Source organism: Phoenix dactylifera, chromosome 4 (genome assembly GCF_009389715.1).
Source record: "Phoenix dactylifera cultivar Barhee BC4 chromosome 4, palm_55x_up_171113_PBpolish2nd_filt_p, whole genome shotgun sequence".
In the NCBI taxonomy this organism is placed as follows: Eukaryota; Viridiplantae; Streptophyta; class Magnoliopsida; order Arecales; family Arecaceae; genus Phoenix; species Phoenix dactylifera.
The window spans coordinates 28,710,918-28,736,880 of record NC_052395.1 but is presented as its reverse complement, the minus strand read 5'-3'; the positions used below and the strand labels follow the sequence as shown (position 1 = coordinate 28,736,880).

The following is a 25,963-nucleotide window of genomic DNA, read 5'->3' as shown; positions in this document are numbered from 1 at the left end:
ACCACATCCTGCGGCAAGGGAAAGGGTGCCCGCTGTCATACCTACATAGCCTGAAAGAAAGTTGAAATCGGATCATCCATATAAATACGTATTTGATCAACTAATAAAATCACAACCGTTCAAAGAAAATCCTTTACGAAACCATGTGCCGATTAGTCGTGTGCCCGTTAAGAAACGCTTGGACGTGTCTATTTGGACTAGCGACGTTAAACAGAAAAAAAACCCACTGCTGTCTTTTTCAACAGCATAACGTTACAATCTCCCTTTCCCCCGCCTCTCGGCCTTTTTGCTTGTCTTCTCTGCCACTATCTTTTCTTGATTTCTTCTCCTTATCACCCCACCCTTCACCGAAGCTCTCTTCTCCTCCCTTTCCTCCTCCCAAATCCCTTCTCTCTCTTTGCTATCTCATGTAGGCCTTCTGCGGCTGTTTGTAGTACTAGGCTCTGAATCTTTCTGGCGAGTTAAGGGTGGGGTTTCTTGGCCTGGAATTTGTGGTGGGAGATGGCAATGCTGGTGGAGGAGCTGATACAGTCCATTAATGAGCTGTTCTTGAAGGCTAAAAAGAAGAAGCAACCCTCCGTCGACCCGGATCTTGACCCGGTTCTGCTGGTCCCGGGCATCGGCGGCTCGATCTTGAATGCTGTCGATGAGAGCGGCCGAGCCGAGCGGGTCTGGGTCCGAATTCTTGGCGCCGACTACGAGTTCAGAACCAAGCTTTGGTCGCGCTTTGATCCATCCACTGGTATGTAACTTTTTCTCCTTTTCTTTACAAATAACGACATTAACTATGTTCCTTTTGTTTTAATTTTTTCTTTTGCTGGTTTCTTGAAAAAATGCTTGAATTGGTTATGGATTCTTTGATGACTATATACCTTTATAGTCCAACTGTTCGTAGATAGTTAATGATTCTTGGTTTCTTTTTTGTGTTTTCTGTCTGTACTCTTTTAAGTATTTTATGATTTTATCTGCTGCTGATGTTGGTATTGTGGTTGTTGTCTGTTGTTTCTTCCTCTCCCTTCTTTGGCATGAGTATATGACCTCTGAAATCTATCAACTTTACATATGAAGTTTTTATCTTTGCATATTTGCATATCGACATTCTTTGATATTAACCCGAGTTGGTGCAAATCCTTCCCCTGGAGTTGAGAAAACTGTCTTCCAAGGTGGAAATTTTTCATAACTATTTTCTGATAAACAATTAGCTCTGAATATCCACTATTTGCATGGGTTTCTTGGTCTAGAATTTATGCTACTTGGCATGCTTACTTGCTTAGCATCAATGTGTAGCACTTCTACCAAGGGGCAACAAATTGTGCAGCAATTACATGAGAAATAGAAGTGTCTCTCTTTTGTATGTTTGCAACTGATCTACATCTAACTCATTATGTCAAAGCAGGTAAAACAGTGTCCTTGGACGAAAAAACAAGAATTGTTGTGCCCGAAGACAGATATGGACTATATGCAATTGATGTATTGGATCCTGACATGGTAAAATTTTCATTTTCATGTTCTCGCATCTTTCACTGGGTTGATAGGTATTATAGTCTTTAATTTTTTAAATTAGTATTAAAAGGTTTAAACTAATGGACATGTGGAAGGCTACCGATCTAGAATTGGTACTAGTTCAGGAAAGTAAAACTCTTGTTTTTTAACACAGAAATTTCATTGGTTTGGGACTTTGGGTAACCACCATCTGCTTACAAATTGGAAAGTCAGAGATATCTGGAGAAAATTCCTATATAGATGAACTTTGAAAGCTTTGAGACAGAGATTCTCTAGCACCCAAAATTACTGGTCTAGAAAGCAACTGGTGGGAAACCATGACATTCAACCTCCTATCTATCCTTTTTTTCTCCTTTACTAGTATTGATACTGCACCAATCAAAACTTTGTGTAACAAAACCACAGTTGGCTATGTTACATGTACCATGCTTTACTATGTTAGCTACGTGCACATGTTGTCATGGAGAAATATGGGACCTTCCTGTAACGTGCATGACTAGTTATTTACACCATCAATAAAACTTTTACGTTATTTGTTTTGCACTTTTCATTACTTTAACTGTCACAAAACATGCTGTACTCTCAATTGTTTTCCATTCCATCTTAAACAATCTAGCATTTTAAGTCACACTAAAAATCCAAGCTGCTACTGATATGTAGGAAGCAGATGCATTTACTGCATGAAAAGGTCTCCTGCAAAAGCAATTATCCAAATTACATTAGAGCAAACAAATCATGTAAAGAATTAAGTTCAACATATATGACAAATATTCTAGAAAGTCATATTTTTTATTTTGAAGATGCTAAAATATGTCCAGGTGACTAATATACATGCATAAATCATATGATGTTTGAAAATAAAAATGATGAGGTACATTATGAACAAATGCAAACAGATAAGCCCATGCTCATTCCACATTGAAAGACTAATAGGTTTCTACAAGCCTTCATTCGTTAAGAGTATTAATGTGGTGTATATTGAGGACATACTACTAATAGTCTGAGAATTGTATATATTGATATGTGCTCCCTCATGTGCTTTATCTACTTGATGACTATCTAGAATCATCTGTACTTATAACAAGGAACCAATGATGGAAAGATGAGGTTCATATATTGCTAGCTATAATGTGGCTTTCAATGTATTATAAATCAACAAAGGGAAAAAATAGGTTTTGTCATAAGGAACCAATGACGGAAAGATGAGGTTCATATATTGCTAGCTATAATGTGGCTTTCAATGTATTATAAATAAACAGAGGGAAAAAATAGGTTTTGTCATAAGAGAGTAGCTTCAGAATGGCTCGAAAAGAAACAATATTGAGCTTGTAGGTCACACTCTAGTAAATGGTTCCAAGCTATAGTGTACTAAAGTTTAATGTAGAGATAAACACTTCAATTTTCTGCCTCTGTGTTTGCATTCCCTCACTTAAAGCAGCGGTAATTCCATACTCATAATTCTGGAGATAGATTGGATTGTGACAAGGTGAGAAATGTTCTTTAATTAATCTCAATTTAATTTCTTATATTTTGGTGCTAGTTTCTTTTCTAAATGTTTCCATGATGGTTCTTTCCTTCATTCAAGTTACCGATATGTGTTTCTAAAACTTATTCAAATTGAAGAAGCTTGCTTAGCTAGTATTTTTGAAGAAGCTAATTTGTTTCCTGCAGATCATTGGACAAGATGGTGTTAGTTATTATCATGATATGATAGAAGAAATGATCAAATGGGGTTTTCAAGAGGGTGAAACCCTCTTTGGATTTGGCTATGACTTCCGCCAAAGTAATAGGTGTGCATTGAAGATTCTGATGGATGTAACAATTTGTTTTTTTTCACTATCATTGGATGAGCTAACTTTACCTTTTGTTCTATCCCCCTTCCCCCCACAAAAAAAAAAGAGTCGGAGACTCTATGGTGCCTGTTTTTCGCTGTAGAGGGCTCTATGTGCTTAGATAGCCATCACGTCACCCATCGTAGAAGATGGATGGCTGATGCTTATCTCAGCAACCCGCCTTGTTTGGCACCTCAACGTGATGGTCTCTATTCCCAATATAAGCACAGCTGCCCTGTCTCCTGAGATGGGTGACATGGTGGCTATTTGGGCACATACAACCCTCTGCGGTGCAAAACGGGCACCACAGAGGATCTGGACTTAGAAAAAAATGCATCTGGGGTTAAATGATATGAGCTTTTTGTTATCCTAAATTTTGTATATGATCGACTGCCTCATTTAGTGGCCTAGTGCATCAAAAAGCCAGGGATTGCATCTATATATATCAGCATAATTGAACATTTTCATTTCACTATTTTCCTTGTGCATCGACCCTTTTGGGTACTTTAATTGCTTGTTCTTCTATCAGGCTTCAGGAAACTCTAGATAGATTTGCTTCAAAATTAGATGCAGTATACACTTCAACAGGAGGAAAGAAGCTAATCATTATAAGTCACTCTATGGGTGGGCTGCTGGTGAAATGCTTCATGTGTCTTCACAGTGATGTGAGGGTGTTTTCTTCTTCAAGTCAACCACTTCTTTCACCTGTGGATGTTCTGCAGTATTTGATCCATTCATGGTGGCAATCTTATGTTCGAACTTTTTGCCTTGCCTGACAGATTTTTGAGAAGTATGTGAAGAGCTGGATTGCAATTGCTGCACCATTTCAAGGTGAGAATTTCTAGCATGTAAGGAGTTCAGTTTAGCTGTCATTTACTGACCATGAAAGAAATAAGAGAAATTGAGACTCAACAGCAGCTGAGCAATATATATATATATATATGAACCACACTATACGTTTATTGAAAACTATATTCATCTGAGATTGTGAGAGAAAAAAATCTTTTAAATTTTTCCATAAAGAAGATGAGGGTAAGAGTGATTCAAATTCTTGCAAGAATTAGAATTTAGCTTCTAAAGCACATAAATCCAACTTTACGCCATAATGTTTTAGGTATTTTTGTATCATTTTTCAAATGATTTCAACCGAAACAGAAGTACACAAGTAAAATGATTTTTCTATAGATATGCACATATGCACTCATTAATTGACATTAGTGCATAGAGAGAGGATATTATCCTACTGGTAGCATCTGGACTCAGATCATTTCAGTGCAGAATATATGGTAGGGCGTCTAAATAAATAATCTAAATCATTATTGATTAATTACAGCAACTAAATGCCTAAAAGCCTAAAGTAAAATGACTTGGAGCTTTCTTACCTGGGCATTCAGTGGTCAGAATGGACTTCAGTAACAAGTTAAATTTGAGGTTTAAAATTGTTTGAACTAGTTGAATTTTGTGCCCATTTGTTAGTAATGTGGATTTTTTATTTTTAGTTCTTGTGAGTTGTGACTTACCATACATGTTGGCACACTCACTTCCTATCATATACTCTATTTTCTATCCTCTAAATAAGTAGTTAGCTTCCACAATTCTCGACTTTTGGTTTTCAGGTATTTTAGATGTTAAAGACCACATTATTTTATAAGCAGTTGGCTGGGCAGCAGACAGGTCATAAAATATCTTGAGATGCTCTATTTTACCCTAACACTTCAATTTAGCCTAAAGTACCTGCTCAGGTAAAAATAGATATTTTAATGACACTTGGACATAGCTATGTAAGTGTCACGCCCCATATTCGGAGCATGATATGACTGCGCTACCGAGAGGTACAACCCACAATAACACGAAGCCAGCATTACATTTAGATTTCCAAATCCATCACAAACAAAATATAATAATTAAAAGTCTAATTTGATCATTAACTACAAATTCGTAGTTAATTAAAATACTAAAATTCTTCTACAAAATTGGCAAGCTTGCTAGCACGAACTTCAGGCTTGGATCATCCTTCGTTCCTCACCCACGCTGGAAGTTCACGAGTTCAGTTCAGTGCCATGAGCAGATCGAATTAAACAATAAATAACAAAGACGATTCCTCCCTTACACTTCAAGGTCAGGAAGGAATTGTGGAGGGAGCTCATGAGAATCAGTCAAGTTGTACAAGGCCCCTGGTTAGTGGCGGGTGATTTCAACACTGTGAAAGAGGTATATCAAAATATGGTGGGAGAGACCTCTATGTTCCGATCTTATTCGTTTGGAGAGAGAAAAATAAAAATAGAGATATATGAGCGACAGCTCAGTAAGTAAACTTTTTACTATCTTACCGATTCAAGCATAAGTTTTTACATACATTAATAAATTATTTAGAAAAGATGACCACCATAAAAGAGAACATTTCATAATAACAATATAATCATAAATCAATCATGCTTATATGCATAAATCATGCAAATTATATAAATATAGTTTTCAGTGCATAGACAAAATCATAAATCATACTAATTTTACAAAGTCATAAATCATTTGTCATCTTTTCATATAATAATTTATGATAATTCTCAGACTAAATACTAAGGTCACCTTATAGTCGTGATAAGGCCGCAATCAATATCATGCCAACTACTGTAACCCACTGGCGAGGGCCATATGCCAAGCTACTGTAACCCGTTGGGCGAGGGTCGTATGCCAAGCTACTATAACCTGCTGGCGAGCGTCGTCCATAGCTATCTGAGAGTCTATAGTCATTTCTTAAAATAAATTTTCTTAAATCATATTTCCTTAAATCATATTGTCTTAAATCATACATGAATAAATCACCAAAAGACTATAAGGAGTTTATTGTCCATAATTCAATCTTTAATAGTAGAATAATCATAAAATTATTCTTTTCATAACAAAATACAAATTTCATAAATATGGAGTTCATAGTTCATAAATAGTGTTTAACGGTAAAATAATCATGGAACCATTATTTCACAATACATCATGGGTGTCAAAGGTTCACTGTACCGACCGTACCGACGTACCGGTGCGGTCAGATATCGGCATCGAACCGAAACGAACCGGTACCGTACCAAAAGTGCCACAGCGTGTGGAACTTAGCGTACTGTCTCCCATGAAGAACATCCTGCACTGGTACGGGCTATGAACCGAGCCGGTTTTCACCGGTACAGTCCATGAACCGATCAATTTTGACCTAATCTGGGTCGGAACTGATTTCAATAGTCGTACCGTACCGATGCTTGTCGGTACCGGTATGGTATGGGCTGAACCGATCGGTACTGATCGGTTCAGCAGACCATGGGCATCATAATATCATATGCTTGATTCTTGATTTTAAGACAATATAATTTCGTCAATATTTAATATTATTTTTATATATTCATATTACCAAAAAATAAGTGAAAATTTAAAAACTAATAAGGATTGTTGGGGTTACTTACCTCTTCCATCTTAAGACTTCAAACTTCACTAGGCGAAGCTGCTAAATCTATTTAAAAATATTAAAAGCAAGAATTATTTTTATTCGAATTAAAATAATAAGAAAAAGTGACAGTCGGTCAGGTGGTAGAATTCAATGGCTTTGGGCAGGTCGGGTCTAAGCAATTCAATCAATGAATCATGAGATATGAACTCGATCAGGATCAAGGTCATTCGACAGGATTCATCATCAGTGGTTCCAGAGATACTTAACAGGGCTAGGGTGATCGGTCCAGTAGGTGGCTCGGGCACTAGGGCAATTTAGTGCCTCTTTGCGGGGGTCAACTTAAGTCTGTAGAATAGGTGGATAGGATTCGGTTCATGGATCCATGGGACTTTTTAGAGAGAGAAAGAAGAGAGAAAATATGAGAGAGAAAGAGAGGGATGGTTCTCTCCTTTTCTTCTTCTTTCTTAGCAAAATAGAGGAAGGAAGGCAGGATGATGGATGCTATGTTGTGTTCGACGAGGTAGTAGCAGGCGGCAGTGGCTTGTAGTAGAGGGCGGCCGGCGGCCAGCTGAATTCAATCCAAAAATAGGCCCAAATAGGGTGATTGTTGGCTCAGTTGTACTTGGATCCTTGCCCACTCGCTGACGGCTGGAGGTCCAGCTTCGACCAGGGATGAAGGTAGGGAGACAATGTTGTGGTTCGACTAGATAGCAGCAAGCGGCGGTGGCGGGCAGCAGAGGGCGGCCGGTCGGCCAAATTCAACCTCAAAATAGGGCCAAATAGGATAATTCTTGGCTTGGTTGCACTTGGATCCGAGCCCACTCGCCAACAACTGGAGGTCTTGCTCCGACCAGGGATGAAGGTAGGGAGGCCAAGCGACTTAACTAAGGCCTCGACATCAAGAAACGGTGGCGCCAGTGGCCAAAATTTGGCTAAAAAATAGGGGAGGCTTGTCCACGATCAATCCGACGATTTGCTAGCTGGATTCAAGGTGGAATGGTGGCCTAACAACCGGAGAAAGGAAGAGAGGAAGCTTACCTTGCCTTCAGCGAGCTCTCCCAGCCGAATCAACGGGAGGGCTCTTTTGTAGCTGAAAATAGGGCTCAAACATGGAAGGGTCGGTCCTCTTTAATCTCCTCCTCCCGGCTGGATCAGAGGAAGAAGAGGACTCCTGTTCAGAGTCTGACTTCTTCCTCTCCCGTGTGCGGGCTGTGTGAGCCTTTGCTCACATGGGCTTGCAGCCCAATTCATGTGCGGGCGGGTCAATGGACCGGGCCCTCACAGTAAAAAAATATCTTTAAATATGGAAAGGATCCAACTAAGGTCTGCGGAACCATCCTGAACTGTCTGATTCGGAGTGTCTCGAGCCATACTGGCGGTGGACCGGGACAGTTCTGCCATTGAAACCGAGACACCTCACCAGAGGGGAAGAAGGAGAAGAGAAAAAGAGCGAGCGAGAGTAGGGAAGGGAGGGAGAGGGAGAGGAAGGAAGAGAGCCCGACCGGGCCTGGCCGACGGAGGCCGGGGAGTCTCCGCAGGGAGGAGGCGGAGGCCGAAGAGACGTGAAACGTTCGAAATAGGGGCCCGGAGGGGTCTCCTTTTATTTTTGCTTTTTTTTTAGTTGAAGTCGGTAAATCCATTGCCAACTTCACTTAATTTTTTAAAGTTAACGTCACCCCGACCTCCGCCTCCTCCGCACAGAGGCTCCTTGACCTCTGCAGGGCCGGCCTCTCTCTTCCCTCCTCTCCCTCTCCCTCTCCCTCTCCCTCTCTCTCCCTTCCTTCCCCGTTCTCTCTCTCTCTCTCTTCCTCTCTCATTCTCCCTCTCCCCCACCGTAGAAAATGTGTCGGTATGGGCCTGACACGGCATGACACGCGCCCGTACTGACTCATACCGTCAGATAACTGGTACGGTGCCTGGTACCGGTTCCGCCGTCCTTAGATCCAACACTTAGAAACATACCAGGACCCAAAATAGGAACATGAGTCCATTTAGTGTCGGCGATGCTTATCTAGATCATGATTTTTGGCCATGCCCAGGTTTCTGAGTGTTACCCAAGTTTTTGGGCAACATCCAGGCAGAGTTTTTCTTACCAGGATTGTGAGGCCCAATAGTCCCACATCGGAAAGACTCGTTCCAGAGCCTGGGCATATGAGGCAGGTGTCTCCTAATCCTACAGACGCGTTTTGGGTGGAAAACAAAACCGGGGAGGGGTGAAGGACGCTTGCGTGAAGCCCCAGAACCGGACAATATCTGGCAGGGGAGCCCCGTGTTCCCCCCTCATGTGGCCCCCACGTGGGCACTAGATGCCTCACGTGCCTCGCAGAGGCGGGGACGTGACATTTGGTATCAGAGCCGAGGATGGCTCTTATCCGATGGTGGGAAGGGTGTGAGGCCCAATAGTCCCACATCGGAAAGACTCGTTCCAGAGCCTGGACATATGAGGCAGGTGTCTCCTAATCCTGCAGACGCGTTTTGGGTGGAAAACAAAACCGGGGAGGGGTGAAGGACGCCTGCGTGAAGCCCCAGAACCGGACAATATCTGGCAGGGGAGCCCCGTGTTCCCCCCTCATGTGGCCCCCACGTGGGCACTAGGTGCCTCACGTGCCTCGCAGAGGCGGGGTCGTGACAAGGATGTTGCATATTGTTACCTGTGTGCACACATCAGTACATTCATGCATTCTTGTGCATATGTTTATGTTAAATAAATGCATGTGTGCATGCTTGCATCCATGCATTCATGTATGCCTATAAATTTATGCATGTAGTTATACTTGCCTTGCTATATGTGTATGTGACATAATTTGGCTTTAATATTCGCAATCCAATCTAATGCATCACATTCCTCATTTCTCATGAACATCCTGTAAGCTCATTTGTTTGAAGTCCTTGACCTCTGCTGCAATCTTCAGCAAGTTGAACTGGCCGAAGAAGTTAAACAATCTTGACTAATGCATAACATCTAATATCTACCACATGCTATACATAATAGTATATATTTTCAAATTGGAGTTACCATGTATCTTCAAATGTGTTATTTAATTGTCACTTGAGGGATTTCAAAAAAAAATCAGTTGATTAAATGGAGCACAAAATTTGGTAATATGAGTATTTCGATGAATGAAAGGATGATTATAATCAGTAATATGGACTTGCAAAATTCAAATTAGATGGCTTCATCTAGCTTACCCACATCTAACTTATATTGGTAGTTGCCTGTTCGTAGTTCAACTATATGTATGCAGAGATACATTTCCAGCTGAAGAGACGTGTTATGTTTATTATTAAATTGAATAACATAGTATAAGTTTAATATATTGGTCTTGATGAAGTGATAAAGATATATCTTGAAATGCAAGCACAAAAAACCCAAGCATTTAAATGAACCAATGACATATAGATGTGTATTTTCTGTTAGTAATCAATGAAATATTGAATTCTGATAAATAATTAAATACCCTCCATATGCATGTGATTTTGCTTGAAACCACCTATTCAGATTGGAGTGGTTTTATCTGATATGTGCTGAAACATGCAGCTATTTTTTCTGGTGTTTTCTTTCAAATGGAAAACAGAAAGTACATAACATTTTTAGGTGGCACTTTCTATTTCAGAAGAAAATTTGAATAATGGGTGCATCTAGTGTACTGGAAAGGGAGAAAGATAATCAACATTATAGAAGAAGGTTCCTCTCTGCATATTTTTATTACTCTTGATAAACAACAAAAAATGACTTGACTGAATTTTTCTGCAAGTATTTACTTTGAAAATTTAATAAGCTAGCAGAATATCTAAGCTTTGGCTATTTATTTTCGATGATCTCCACTCAGATTTGTTGCTTTAAACTGTTCACAATAATAGGCTTATAATTTCTTTAGGGCTTAATTTCCTCAAAGATTTATTTTCAATAATGCTTTTAATTATATATCCAAGCCTGCACAATCAATTGATGACACTCAACCCATGTGCAACCAATTTTAACTTCTATGACTTCTGATTGGTGAGCCATAATTTAGGTAGAATATACGAACTCATCAAGTATATTAAAATGCTCAAAGAAGATTCAAAATTGACTCCATGGCTCACATTGCTGATGTTACTCCTACCAGATCAAATTCAATGATCACATAATTTAAAAGTTCATGTTTAAATTTTTGAGTGTGTTTAGTTTATGGTTAATTATTCATCTTGCATTGATGCTCATCTTTTAACCAACAAGTCCTCAACTTAGATTCATCATCTGGTACTTTAATCTGATTGATTCACATTTTTCATTTTCCCTTGATTCTACCAATGGGACCTTTACTTAGCTTGGTACTGAGCATCTTGTGGGCATGAACTTGAGTTTGAGCAGTTCTTATTTTATACTGATGCAAGCAGGAAAAGAAGATAGAAACTGATCAAAGGGAAACTCTGGTTGGAAAAAAGGAGTAAAAAAAATAAAAAAAGGATATTGCAATGAAAGTAGAAAATGAAACTATTTGTGCAGATACCTTGATAATAATATGAGCTCAAGAAGTCATTAAAATCTCTTCTAATGGAAGCATTAATTTGGGTGTCTTATTCCATTATAGGCCCATAACTTACAAATTTTAAATTTTAAATTTTAAATTAATTTGGGTGTCTTTATTAATTATTAGATCATATCATGTCTAACCTCTTGCAACATCCTAGGTGCTTAAAACTTTTCTAATTATCTCAAGAATGCTACTCAAGTATTAAACTACATACTTTGAATATCTGAACAGCTTACTGGGATGATCTTTGTTGCTTTTTAATAATATTTGCATATGTAAATTTGTTTCTGTAAAACCCAAAGAAAATACAACTGATTGACAAGGCTTGTTGCATCTATGTATAATCAGCCATGTGAATCAAACTATAATCCATCTAATAAGAACATAGTCTAGCACCTGCTCCTGATCTTAATGAACTTAATGAACTTTCTGCAAATCAGTGCCAAATTCTTGGCCAACGTAACTTTGGAAGCAAAGTGTCCTGTCATAATAACTCAGGCAAGAATAGTTGGTGGGTAGGTCAAACTGCATGCTATCTTCAACAGTTAAATATTATAGATTCTTGAATTTTGACCTTCCAAATGGTATGCTTTATATCATGACTTGCTTTCATGTTGCACTTCTCTGTCTAACTGTATTGAACAATTGTTGCATTTGAGCTTATTATTCTTTATAGGACTAGAATTTTATAGGTAAGGGTGTCTTCTTTTCATTTCACTATGTGTTGCTAATGTATGATGATCTTTGAGCTTTTACATATATATGGAGTACCAACTAGTAGTGAAAATACTTAGACTTATAACCAAGCACCTTTGATGATGTTGAACTCTTTAAAGCTTTAGGTGCTATGTTATCTTCAGCTAATGTTCTTATTCTTCTGTAAGGTTGGTCTGATTTGGGGTAGCACAAATTTCTTTTACCCGTCCTACTGAATTTAGAATATAAAGTTTCACAAGAGATTTTGAAGTTACTATTTTTGAAGATTTAATATTATATGCTGACAGGTGCACCCGGATATATTGCAACTACCCTCTTAAATGGAGTGTCTTTTGTAGAAGGGTGGGAACGAAATTTTTTCATTTCCAAATGGAGCATGCAGCAACTGGTATATATCCATTCCTTCATTTTGTTATTGATAATTTTTCTTTATGTCCCTTATTTTCTACTAGCAATGATAGTATGTAGTTTGTTGGATACTAGACTCTCAACCTTTCAATGCTAACAGAGTTAACCTCTTCCTCTGCCCTTTCTACAGTTACTGGCTATTTTGCTGCACCATAATCAAGTTCTTAAGGAGCCCAGGAAATCAACTGGTTTCTCTGTATATATAATTATTAGTTTCTTTCCATCCTGGTTTTATTTTGGCACCAAATGATGATTTTCCTATCTACAAATGAAAGATATAGATAATAACCATCATTAAATCAAATTGCTCTGTTTGTATCAGTATTTCTAAGACTAATTATAGGGCCAAAAGGACAATTCTGGGGTTAGAAGATGGCTGGAGACTTTATCTATTGTGGAAGAAGCAGCAAGGTTGTAAACTAGTGAAAAATCTTCACCTCGAACAAACATTGAATTTGCTTGCTGTACATGATAAAGTTACATCTTTGGAGGATGAAATTCTTGAGTTATTTTATTTTATTTTGTTTATATTTAAGTTTCTCATGTATGGACAAAACAAAATAACTTGTAGGATGTTTTTAAAAATTCATAAATAAAATTTATGTTGTAAGAATTATAATCAAGTTTTGCACCTTTTTCCCCCCGTTATGACCTTCAGACATGGTTTAGAAATCAGTTGTTAAGAAGGAAGCATTTGTGATAAAATATTTTATTAAAAAGAGTTCGTTTTGTTTTTGAAATTAAACTTCTATAGTGTGGTTGCTGTGATTACGAGGAAAATGAAATGGAGAATGAAGTGTGGGTAAGTCATATTTAGATTGACAGATCCATCTCCATTTTCATTTGGTTTCTTCACCTTTGTACATTAAGGGCATGTTTGGTTGGAGGGAGTTGGGCTTTGGAATGGGAATGGGAATAAGTGACTCTCATTCTAGCTGTTTGGTTGGGGGGAGTCCCATTCCCATTCCGATCTTGGGGGAGAATGAGAATTCTCCAATCTCTTAAAATCCAATCCGGACTTTCACTAGTATGCAAATCCCATTCTGATTCCGATTCCAATTCTGGTCGCGAACCCAATTCTGTCATAGCATACCATTCTCTATACTCCTTGATTTACAATTGAAGATATAGATTGTTATAAGGAAGGCTGTTTTTTCCAGTGCCATCTATTTTCTTTAATTTATTTGACCCATTTATGTATATCCTTGATATCAATTCTTCAACAAGTTCTTTTATTTCAGCTAATTGAATGCCCATCTATATACGAGTTGATGGCTTTCCCCCAGTTTTGTTGGGGCAACATTCCTCTTCTCCAATTATGGAGAGAGAAGCATGATAACTGTGGCAATTCGATTACTTTGCTGGAGTCATATGAACCAAAAGAAGCTGTTTCTTTAATGATTGAAGCTCTTTCAAGCAACATGGTAAGCCATTAAGTATCCAAAGTAAAATAATATTTACAAGGCATAGTGTGCTATGAACTGCCTCCCTAAATTCGGCGATATTTATTAAGTTTCCTCTCCTTCATAGCAATAATATTGGTTTACTATATTAAAGCTATATGGTCTAAAAAATCTGGTATGCTTCATCAATGATCTCTGTCGCCTATCTTTTGTTTCCAGGTTGCGCTTAATGGAATGCAGATGCCTTTACCACTTAACTTAGAGATTTTGAAATGGGCTAATGAAACTCGTGAAATCTTGTCACATGCTAAGGTTCCTGGAGCAATTAAGTTTTACAATATATATGGGACTGACAATGCTACACCTCATACTGTTTGGTATGATATTTTATCTTATCTCATAATGTATCTCATCCTTTCACAGGCCTAATTTTGTCTGAGAAACAATTATGTTATTCCGGACTTATACGGTAGGATGATGATTTTCTAAACCCACCATACATATTAACGGTGGACAGGATATCTATACAAATAGACATGTCCATATCTAGCAATCTTTTATTGAATCTGCAACAAGATTTTCTTTATCATTTGATTGTATTCACCCGCTGAGATCTCACCGTTTCCTCTGCAGCTATGGGAGCCAAGAATCGCCCATTTTAGATCTGAAGCAACTGTTATCAATCCAGGTTATTCTTTACTTGCTAAGTGCTTGTTTTATCAAACTTTACAGTGGACACCCACTTTCGAATTGGCAAATTATTGATCATACTAACTGAGAATTATAGCACAGGCAACTTATCAATCATACATGATCGGTCCCTTTTGGCAAGTAAATTACAGATATCTGGTTTAGATCAGAAAACATTAGGGAAAAAAGCTCGATCTATTTGATTGTATAGTACTAAAATTTTACTTATTGTTGGTTTTATCTAAAGACCTGGCCTCATAGATCTGTATCTATATATCAAATTGCATAATGCATAGATTTATCCTTTTTGTTTTACATACAACCAAAAAGCATTCGTATAACACAAAATCCTCGACATTACTATAAAATTCTTGAATGTTTTATCAAAAAGTATTGAGACCTATTTTTAGTTAATATTTGTTTTTGCCCTTGTTTTTGTAAAACGTTTATAAAAAAAAAAACTTTTTCTTTGTCATGAACTATTTGTTTCACCCAAACTTCTCCACAAATTTTCCAAAATAAATAATCGTTACCTTTCCGCATTAATCGTGTACCATTGTTGTTGGCTAAGCTAAAAACTCATCCACATTATTTATTTGGACTTGGTATCTTGTTGTTCGAATGAAACTTTTGGTCGAGTATGATTAGGCTGGCAACCAGGTCTGGCCCACAGACTCCCAACTAGATTAAGCATGACAGATTTTCATGGTTTCCTTTTGGATCTTGATCTGAGACTTGCGCCCATGGTCCATGGATAATTTTCAGACCCATGGAAACAGGCCTAGCTGGGTCAAGCAAGACCCAGCTGAACCTAATGCATCTGGGTCCTGGTCAGGTTGGATTTAAGATAAATGAAAAGTTAGCTTAGTTCTTTCTATGCGTAGAAGGAAAACTAATGATATCATGGATAACAAGCGGTGAAAATTAGAAATGGGTGTTGCTGCAGAATGTTTTTACTATTACGTTTGGGTCCTGGTCAGGTCTGGTGTAGGTTTGGTCTAGATTTGAAATAAATGAAATGTCCACCTATCATTTTATGCATAGTAGAAAACAAATGATGACATGAATAGCAAATGGCGAGAATTAGAAAGTGTTGCTGCAGAATTTTATTACTACTGTAATCAACTAGGACGTGATTCATCCTGAATTGAGCGTTCAATGTACAGATAAGCAACCTTAAGATACAACCTACAAGTCCAAAATATCCAATAGGATGAATGATGGAGGGCCCAGATATTTCAAAACATGGATTTTTTCGGTTAAATAAGGTCATGCTGGGGCTGGTCAGATCATCTAATGTTTGACAGTGTCAGACCCAATCTGGTTCATCAAACAGGTCATACTTTGATGCAAACATGACTCATAACCCAACCCACAGGTCTAAAAATCCTGGTCGGGCCTGGTTTAATCAGGTCTGGACTCAGTCAGGTCATGGGATGACTTGACCAATTTGCAGGTCTAATTATGATATAACATAACAAGTTCTAACTACTGTCATTCCTGAATATTTATCAGCTACATCCTATTGTTGAACTATAACAGTCCATTTAACTGTTGAAGATAAAGTTTTAGAAAAGAGATCCTCTGTGACAGAAAACTCCAATTATGTCAATAGCAATCTAAGAACAATATTCATCTTACCAATCATTTGAGTGGTTTTCCTGACAAAGGAGAATGATGATTAGTTCCAAATTTCAGGAAATGTGGATTAGTGATGCTTATCTTAAGAAGCTGGGAGTCAAAATTGGAGTAGGTGTAGGAATGAGATTAAATAGAGGATACAATATATTTCATTTTCACCCTGGTTTAGTGCCAACTTATGGAGGTAAAAAGTAAGTGAGTGCGCTTTTGGGAACTGGTTGATATGATAATTTAATAATGCTGAAGGCCCACAAGCAACATTCAAGTATGACATAAGAAGCAATCAACACAATTATTTAGTGTACATAAGTATAAATATCTTCACTATGGTTGTTAAATACCTTCCATCAAGGTATGCCGTCTCGGTACTGGACTTCGTACGGGTGCCACCTAATCAATATGTTAGTACGATATGGTATGGGGTCGGTTTTGGTGTATCGAGTGTCGATACACCTTCTATACCATCTACCGGTACTGAACCAGTATATTCTATACCATCTGGTTCGGTGCGGTATGGCAAATCTTGCCTTTCATCCTTAGTTCTCATGGCACTGAATTATGCCTTTGCTGCATCAAGGATAAATTTTCCCTTTCAGAGAAAAAAAGGAAAGTGTGCTTTTGTGAATTGGTTGATGTGATAATTTAATAATGCTAAAGGCCGACAAGCAATATTCAAGTATGACATAAGAAGCAATCAATACGTAATTATTTAGGGTATATAAGTATGAATACCTTCACTATGATTGTTAAATACCTTCCATGAAGCTATGTCGTCTCGGTACTGGGTCTCATACGGGTGCCACTCAATCACTATGTCGGTATGGTATGGTGCGGGGTCGGTTTTGGTACGGTATAGGGTTGGTTTTGGTGTACTGAGGATCGATACACCCTCTGTACCATATACTGGTACTGAATCGGTACAGTACGATATATCCTGTATCGTCTAATTTGGTGCGGTATGGCAAACCTTGCCTTCCATCCTTAGTTCTGATGGTACTAAATTATTCCTTTGCTGCATTAAGGATAAATTTTTCCTTTCAAAGAAAAAAAGGACAATTTCAGAAAACTACTTACTGATTTGCTTATCTAGTACTATTTTAACTAGAGATGAACTTTCTTGATCTAGGCTTTCATGGCAGCATCATAGTGATGGAAAACTCTTAGAAGATGATTTGGTTTACCTTACCTGAAAATGGATGGTGTTATATTAAGCATTGCATGTCGACCACTGAAAATTCCATGGTTTATAACATGAAAACTGGGGTTTCACCCTGAGGATAGTGCAACCTCATATTTTGGTCACTGGAGCATTGGTAAAATTTGGCAAAATTGAGCTCTCTTCCGACACCAGAAGATAATGCAAGTTATTCACTGATGGTAGGAACTTTTAGCGTTTGGATATCAACTGCCAGGAACAAATTCATAATACCATTGCTTTGCCCAGAATGTGTAAAACAACTGTCTTGTAATTCTTGTTTCTGGTGAGAAGTACTATCATTCTCATTAAACCGAAGTGTAAACATGTTTTGGGGATTGTGTTTCATGGGTTATATCTATACTATCTGTTTGAGCTTTCTATTCAACACTGAATTGAATGTAACTTAAGTTGTTAAGCACAAATATGTGTTCATACAGTAGTTGCAAATCTGAATTTGACTTACACATTTACAGGCAAAGTATATATGTGTTAATGGTGATGGGACGGTTCCAGCTGAATCAGCAAAGGTATGATATCTTTTACAATCAGCGATTACTTTGGATGAATAAACATGTTTTCTATATTGAAAGATTTATAACTAACAGAAAACAAGAAATAAAAGTTAGGTCACTTTATGTATAAAAAAATAGCAAGATGGCTAGATAATTCATGGTTAATCTTACCCCTTAGGCCCAGTTTGGAAACGAAATAGCTAATTCTAGTATAATTCATTATTATCCCCAATAGATATATTTAAGTCCATAATAAGAGGGAATAAGCTGGGATAAATGATTTTTTGGTTCAAATAATTTTTTATTCCCATTTCATGACCAAATTAAACTAATAGCACTATTTTTGTCTATGGACAAAAATACGAGAATGTTCTCATTCTTGTGGTTACTTTTGGCAAGGGGCATTTTTGGAGCTTTTGCTAATCAAGAGAGGATAAAGAGTGGGGATGGGGAATTTTGGGACCTTAGAACTAGAAATCCCTACCTTATCCATGGTTTGACCAAACTATTAAGGATTGATGGCTCTAAGGGTTAAAATGCTCTTTTTGGCATTTATCCTCGGATAAAGTTGGGATAATTCAGGAATAAGAGCTGCTAACCTACTTCCAAACTAGGCCTTAGTCAAGGTTTGTTGAACTAGTATCCCGACCTATACGGTTCACGTACTATGTTGGTATTACATTGTACCAAACATATAGTATGCAACAGCGTCACTTGTTCGAGAATTATTTGGCTTAGTTTTTTGTGGAGTTTGAGATAGCTTGGATGACCACTTACATAACTTAAATGCCAAAAAGCATTAGTTGAAAATATTTGTTACATGAAAGGAATTAATCTAGGAGTTAATTAAGTTTAACTATAAGAACAGAAAATAAACATATCTAGAGCTTATTTAGAAAGCAGAGACATGATGAGGTGGTGTTGTTGTGAGTGGTGGTGAGGGGAGGAGAAGGCAATAGGGGTGGGGAAGAGGGAGACTAGGGTTTCAAGGAGAGGGGTCGAAGGGGTTGCGACAATCCACTAGGTTAGGTACAGTCTGGCGAACTGAGCTAGTACCACATAAAACTTGGCTAAACTACTCAATTTGAGCCAATTATGACCGGTTCACGACCTAACGTACCAATTCAGTTAAATACACACTGCACCACTCATTCGACAATTATTAGGCTTAGTTTTATGTGGAGTCTAAGATAGCTTGGATGACCACCTACATAGCTTAAATGCCAAAAAAACATTAGTTGAAATTGTTTGTTACATGAAAGGAATTAATCTAGGAGTTAATTAAGTTTAACTATAAGAAAAGAAAATAAACATATCCAGGGCTTATTTAGAACCTTCTATAGCGTGTTCAAGCTCACTTAGAGAACTCCTACATGACTTCTCTCTACTAGCTATAGGGCATCCCAGGGCAAGAGGCTCTTGCCACTATAGGTTCTGAGAAGGGTGAGATGTAGGCAACATTATCTATATGTGCAGAGAGGCTGCTTCTATGTCGTAAACCTGTAAGAAACATATCACAATGGGGCAATCTTATCATTGTAGCAAGACCCGCCCCCCTCACTACCTATAGCTACTGCTAATTTATTAAAATTACTTTTAGAAACCTTGTTAAAGGCAAGGTTTTTGTAGTCTTATATGGGATCCTATATCAGTACTGCACTAGTATATCCTATACTAAGTGTTGATATGGTACATGCCTTACTACTGACACTTATACGAGGGGCATTGGAGTCTTCGTATTCTACAGATATAGTACAGTATGCACCATACTAGGCAGTAAGGTATGCCATACTGGCTCGAATCTAGCGTTATGGGGCATACCGTACCATATTGGTTCGATACCGGTATCCGATATGAGTGGCGTATTGACATTCAGTATGCCAAAAAAATCTCATACCATACCGTACCAACACTATGCGAGTGTGGTACTGGTACGGGGTCCGATACCGAGACGACGAACATTGCTAGGCGGTATGGCTTGATAAAGCAAACCATGGTTAAAAGGACAATAATGGGATTCTTAGTGTTTATATGCATTATACTATCTATGAATTGTACATATTATTATATTTATTCTCCATGTCATGGCATACTTACCTCCATAATGACCACATAACTCTTGTATCATGAACCTCCTTATTATTGCATTGCCCGCCCTATGACCCAAAACTCAAAATGAGCCTTGCAATGAGACGCGAACATTCCTTATGCTTCCTTCTATCTCTTTCCCTACTAGTCATGTAGTATCAAAATGCTTCTTAAGCTTTATATGGAAAAACCTTCAGATGATAGTGAAAGATTAACATGTTGATATCTAAACACCAGTAGAATATTCAAGGATTACATCCACATACATATTCTTGCTAATGCCATTGTCAAAATAGTTTTTAGAGCATTGTTAGAAGTTGGCAACCACCAACCATAGTGTCATATTTTGGCAAAGTATAGGTCCTTGGAAGCATGGCTTAAGCCTCAATATCAAGTCTTATACATCTATCTTACTAGTATAGTATGCTCTGTATGGACATGTTATATTGTTGGAGTTAGGACAACACCTGTGCCATGTATCTTATGGGGACATATTGGTTCCCATACGATTGGGTCGATATCGTATGGTTTCTGCTGGCTGACATAGGTTGATACTTAAACCATGGTTTGCCGAACCAGGCCGAACTGCTCGATTCGGGCTTATACCGAGCGACCCAGCGGGGGACCGAATCGGTTCGACTGTGGGAGTCAGAACCAGTCCGAACCGGTTCTTCCTCCCTTCCTCTCTTTTTAAGTGGTGAGGAGGCCTAAGAAGGCCCTTCACCATTTCTTCAAACCCTCCTGAGCCAAAAAAATGTGTGGATTTTTACAATTCAAGGAAGATCCAACCCAAGACAAGATATGTTTCTCCTCTCCTACCTCATCTTTTTTTTTTAACGCCGAAAAAGAGAGGGGCACGAAGGGTAAGCAGGTAGCTGCTCAGCACTGCGAAAAAAGAAAAAGAAAGGCAGTTGCAGCCCCGATGGAGAGTATGGAGTAGTTGGTTCACTCAGATTCAAAGACCAGAAAGAGCAACGACGATAGTTCTGGTGGTTATGGATCTGCTGGCCAGGAGAAAAGTGGAGGATATGAGACCACCATTTATGAGACACAGGATAGAGACCGCGATGCACAATCTGATAGATCCTGCGAGGATACGATTGCATATAGGAGGACATGATGGAACAGCAGATGATCTCGCATGTGGAGTAGGATCTATAGATATATTAAGTTCCGAGTTATATATTTGATCCTATTACTTGAAGCCATAGTCAGTCTATGATCCACACGAATGCGGATATGGATATGGTGTGTTTGAGGCATCATCTTCTAGTGGCTATTATTCCACACAGCTCGGAGCATCTTACAGGTCGGATTTTGTTACCGGCAAATTTGGATGGGTCCTTCCACTGTCGTATTATCAGCTAGAGGACATCTTTTAAAATCAGAGCTTCAGTGAAAGATCTGAGAGGTTATAACTCAAAGCGTCTTCTTTATGGGATGAGCGTACAAGACTACAATACTGCTTGGTTAGAGGGGTGGACTGATATGCCTCTTGATTATGCTAATGATTCGGTTAGCTACGAGTGGCATTGCCACTCGATGAGATTTTAGATATTGGTATGTATGTTGTACTTTAAATATATGTAATTGATTGTATCATTTTATATTTTGTATCTCATTAATTAATTTTAAGATATTTTATGTTGCTTCTTCTAGCATGCAATATTTCACTAATCAATTTATGTTTTGCATCACTCTAAAACATCTAGAAGCATCATTTAAGTTGTATCGAGATCATAGAAACATCAATAAACATCAAATTATATTTAAGATCATCGAAAAAGTTTTAAAAAAAATATTACCAATAAATCAAACCTAAAAATATTGGAAAAAAATTGGCATGCTGGTTTGGAACCCGTATCTTGTGTCAGTACAATACCGATTCGGTACCATACCGAACCAGCCACCGACCAGTATGGGTGCTGGTACCGTTTCGGTGGACCTTGACTTTAGCCATGCTTTGAAGTTGCCTACAATGGGTTTTTTTTGGTATGTTGGTTCTACAAATACTCAAAAATCAATTCATACATATATACACATATATGGGGCTCTTGCTTTTCTGATCAACATTCATTGTAAGTTTGTTTTTCTCCGTCACTATACCCTCTAAATTTGGTTTCAATGCCTGATCCCTCCTTCCCCTTTCTCTTTGATGACCGGCCCTAGTAAACATGACTGTGATCTTCTGTGTGAATAGCAAACTTTTTTTTTCCATAATTCTGCATCTTTGTGGTCCTGTTTTGGCCTGAAAGAATTGATCCAGCTGTCCTCTCAAAATCAAATCAAGCATGTAAAAGATAGTGTAGGGATTCTGACTCAGCCTTGAAGCAACAAACAACATGCACAATCTACCTGTATGTATATATATTTAAATTTTTTATTGAAAGGGAGGTAGGGTCACCCGGATTTTATTAGAGAAGAAGATAGATTACAAGAATGAGGAAAGAAACACTGTGGAGGCCAAAGCAATGTACCCATGATGTTCCTTCAGAAATATACTTGTTTCTAGACATAGTTGTTCCTCCAGAAAGGCATTTGATGTTTCTCTGTGAAAAAGACATAGTTGTTCTCCTCGCATAAAAGACCGGCTAGCCAGGCCAGACTACCTTTCCTTTCAACAAGAATTTCTTATCAGCTCTCATGGTTTCTTTCATTTACACCTTTTGTTTAATTTCACAATCTTGTTTGGCAGTTCCTCTTATGACAAATCAGAAAGTCTTTTTCCATCAAATTTAAATCTCTTGACATGAATTATTCATAAAGTTAATACTAGAACATGGATCTTCAATCACACTTTTCCAAACCATTCTCTCTTAGATATTGGATGCTTTCCCAACTTCTCTTGTTCATAAATTCTGTGCAATTTCAGTGATACGAAAGATGGTCTGAAACTATCTAAGTTGGCTTGTTCAACCTTTGGTCCCTATCTTAGTTGAACTTTACATGTTCTTAGTGCCTCTGGGGATGCCTGATCAATCTATCCCTTTTACTACTCCACAAGCTAGATCTGCTGAACAGAAAAATAATGTAACAGAGAAGTGCAAAGAATCAGCATGGTATTGGTGGGTGCATGGGTGGGTGGGTTGGGTGTTGTGTGTAGGTGCATGTGTCTGTGCGCGTGTGCGTGTATGGCTGTATGTATGTGTGACTGTATGTGTGTAAGTTTACTTCTTTGTATTTGCTTGTTCACAGCATGTCAATATCTGTTCACTTTCTTTTTATGTAGTTATGATGTCTTTTATTTGCTTAATCTATCAGATGCTGTCCTAAATCATTGACATTGTAGAGCAGAAATCAAGAAAAGGAATTGTGAATCTACAAATGATTAATAAAATAGGTTATCAAACCCTTTCCATACTGGACATTCCACAAGTTATAGGCCATAATGATAGGGAAACTTGTGCATCACATAAGTCTCAGTAATTCTGGACATATTTTGATGCTTAGTATTAGGAAAAGAGTTACAAAAGAATCCTATCCCTATTCTCCAATTGCATAATATGTCGAGGAGTTTCTCATGAAGATCATAGTAGCTTAAAATGATTTGCTCACTTGAGAACCACAAATAATTGAGTAGGAACAGAAAGAACCTTGGTTGCTTTGATATAGTTCCATTGCAGAGAGTTTGAAACACAACTAATCCAATGCGTATGGTGTAATTTCGATCATTTGAATTGTGTAAGACTAAATAAATAAATTCTTGATACATTAGTATTTTTTAAATAATATAACAGGGAAAATAAAGAAAGAATCCAACTAGCTGCACATAATTATTTCACAATGTCGAATACAAAAAAAAAACCTATCTTCTAAATAATGAAGGTTGACTGTTGTTCATAACTGCACTTTTCAGGCATGGCATATCTCATATTTAAGTTACTTGGGCATAAAATTCATATAGTAGCAATCCAGTTTTTAAATATGCTACATAGTTACTCAGTCAAGCAAAAGTGTTTATACTTAATTATCCAATTATGTGATATCTCATATTACCAATACAAGCTACCAATATTATCTGAACATGGGTAATGTTCCATGCAGGCAGATGGCCTCGATGCAGTGGCGAGAGTTGGAGTTCCTGCTGATCATCGTGGAATAATCAGCAGCCGTCATGTATTCAGAATATTGAAGCAGTGGCTGAATGCAGGAGAACCTGATCCTTATTATAATCCTTTAAATGATTATGTGATTATTCCCACTGCCTTTGAGCTTGAGAGGCACTATGAGGAATGGGATGTTGTATCTTCAAACAGCAGTTCTTCTTCTAAGGAAGTAGCTGATTATCCATTACTGGTGGGTGCTTTATCAATTTCACACGACGGAAAGGTGCAATCGCAAGCAGAGGCAGAGGCCACTGTTGTTCATCCTCAGAGTGAAGGGAAGCAGCTTGTGGAGCTAAGAGAGTCTTACTTTGGAGCACCAAGGTAAAATGACATTAGCTGTATAATATCCTTGGCCGATGTTTACGTTACCCATGGGTAAACTTACTGAGATGGTGACTGTAGCAGTCGTGGAATCAAACCCACTTAATATGACTGAGGAACTATATGGTATATATGTAATTTATAGCTATCCAAGTCACAAATAATTTATGTTATATGTACTGTAAACTGAACATGCCAGTGTCCTGTAGAATGCTTTTGGAAGCATTGGCCCAAGATGCCTCCTATGTAAACCTTTTGAAATAAAGATCCACTCCATTAATCATGATGTAAAATTTGTCTAAATTGTCTGGAAACCAAAAAAATCTCATAGTTTCCTAATCTTTATCAATACGTTAAGTGAATACAATGCTTTGGTTTGATTTATAGTTTATAAGCATCCGAATTAATTAAATTTGGTTAGTATAGTAAGAAGTCTAGTTCAAACATTAGTTGCTTGGATACTCCGGTTATTATGCTGATAAAGCATTTTGGTTTATTGTGTTGCTATCGTTCATTTTGTGCACATCTGATAAGGTAAGATGATTTATGATTTTTATGCAATATAGGTCTTTTAAATCATGACTGAAAATTTTGATTTAAAAGAACTATACTGATTTGCATGGGAAGTATTTGGTGCGAAATACTTCCAACAGCATGTGTGTATAAATGTCTGTTAAAGTTCTTCATTACAACATTTTGGATCAGGTAAGCTAAATAAGTTTTAAATGAGTTAAACAAGTCTTAAATAGATTAAACATGTCTTCAAAATGAATCGACCTTGTAATGGTGCTGACTTAACCAGATTACTGAACAGGTCAAAACAGTTTAGACAGGCCAAGACACTAAACCTGAACCTTCCCCATTTTAAAAAATGTGTTGTATCGTGTGGATCTATTTATGCTAACTCAAACCCATTTATCTCTTGGTCAGCTGGAGATCATGTTGGCGGGGGTTGCATCATAAATTATCACCCGACTGAGTTGGCATGAGCATGTAAAACAAAAATTTTAAGAAGGCTCAATAAGTAGAGAGAATAAAAAAAATTTCAAAGGTTAAGAAAAAAAAATACTGAAGTTAATATTGTATAAGAGTTATAAGGATTTGGAAAAGCTTGTAGCAATTATGGGTATATGTAGCAAGCTTCAAATAGTTCAGCCAAAGCTTAACGTGGTATGATTATAGTTTTTTTCACACGAGTCCAACCTATTTGTCATTTGGCAAAGCTATATTTTGTGATCTATAGCGAAGACTTTATAACAAAATAAAATGCACAAGGATTCGGCAGGGAAATTTACTAAACAGAACGAAAATGATCTACGGGTGGTTAGGATTCCTACTGAACTTGATTCACTGCTCCTAGGCCACATATCGATGAGCAAGAATGTCATTCCAAACTTAAGAGATTATGGTGTATCAAAATCATTTAATGCGTATTTTTTTAAGATCTGGAATTATCTGTGTATACAACGACCACCCCAAAGTCATAATCAGGTCAATTTCACCTTGGTGGTGCCTAGAATTGTCTGTCATCACCACCAATACCACCATCATTACACAGGTTGCTTCTTTAAGAACCAATGCCAAGCGATGGGCA

The 25,963-nt window shown here is 37.8% G+C and overlaps 1 protein-coding gene across 1 annotated transcript; it reads left to right on the top strand.

Moving 5' to 3' along the window:
* Nucleotides 1–264: 264 nt before the first annotated feature.
* LOC103714428 (lecithin-cholesterol acyltransferase-like 4) lies at nucleotides 265–24,664 on the top strand. Its single transcript, XM_008801670.4, has 11 exons — nucleotides 265–742; nucleotides 1,397–1,488; nucleotides 3,175–3,293; nucleotides 3,865–4,000; nucleotides 4,115–4,166; nucleotides 12,290–12,390; nucleotides 13,652–13,834; nucleotides 14,033–14,190; nucleotides 14,447–14,501; nucleotides 17,816–17,869; nucleotides 23,987–24,664. Exons 1-11 carry the CDS (start codon nucleotides 502–504, stop codon nucleotides 24,371–24,373), a joined length of 1,578 nt encoding a protein of 525 aa, XP_008799892.1. The 5' UTR covers nucleotides 265–501; the 3' UTR covers nucleotides 24,374–24,664.
* The last annotated feature ends 1,299 nt before the right edge of the window (nucleotides 24,665–25,963 follow it).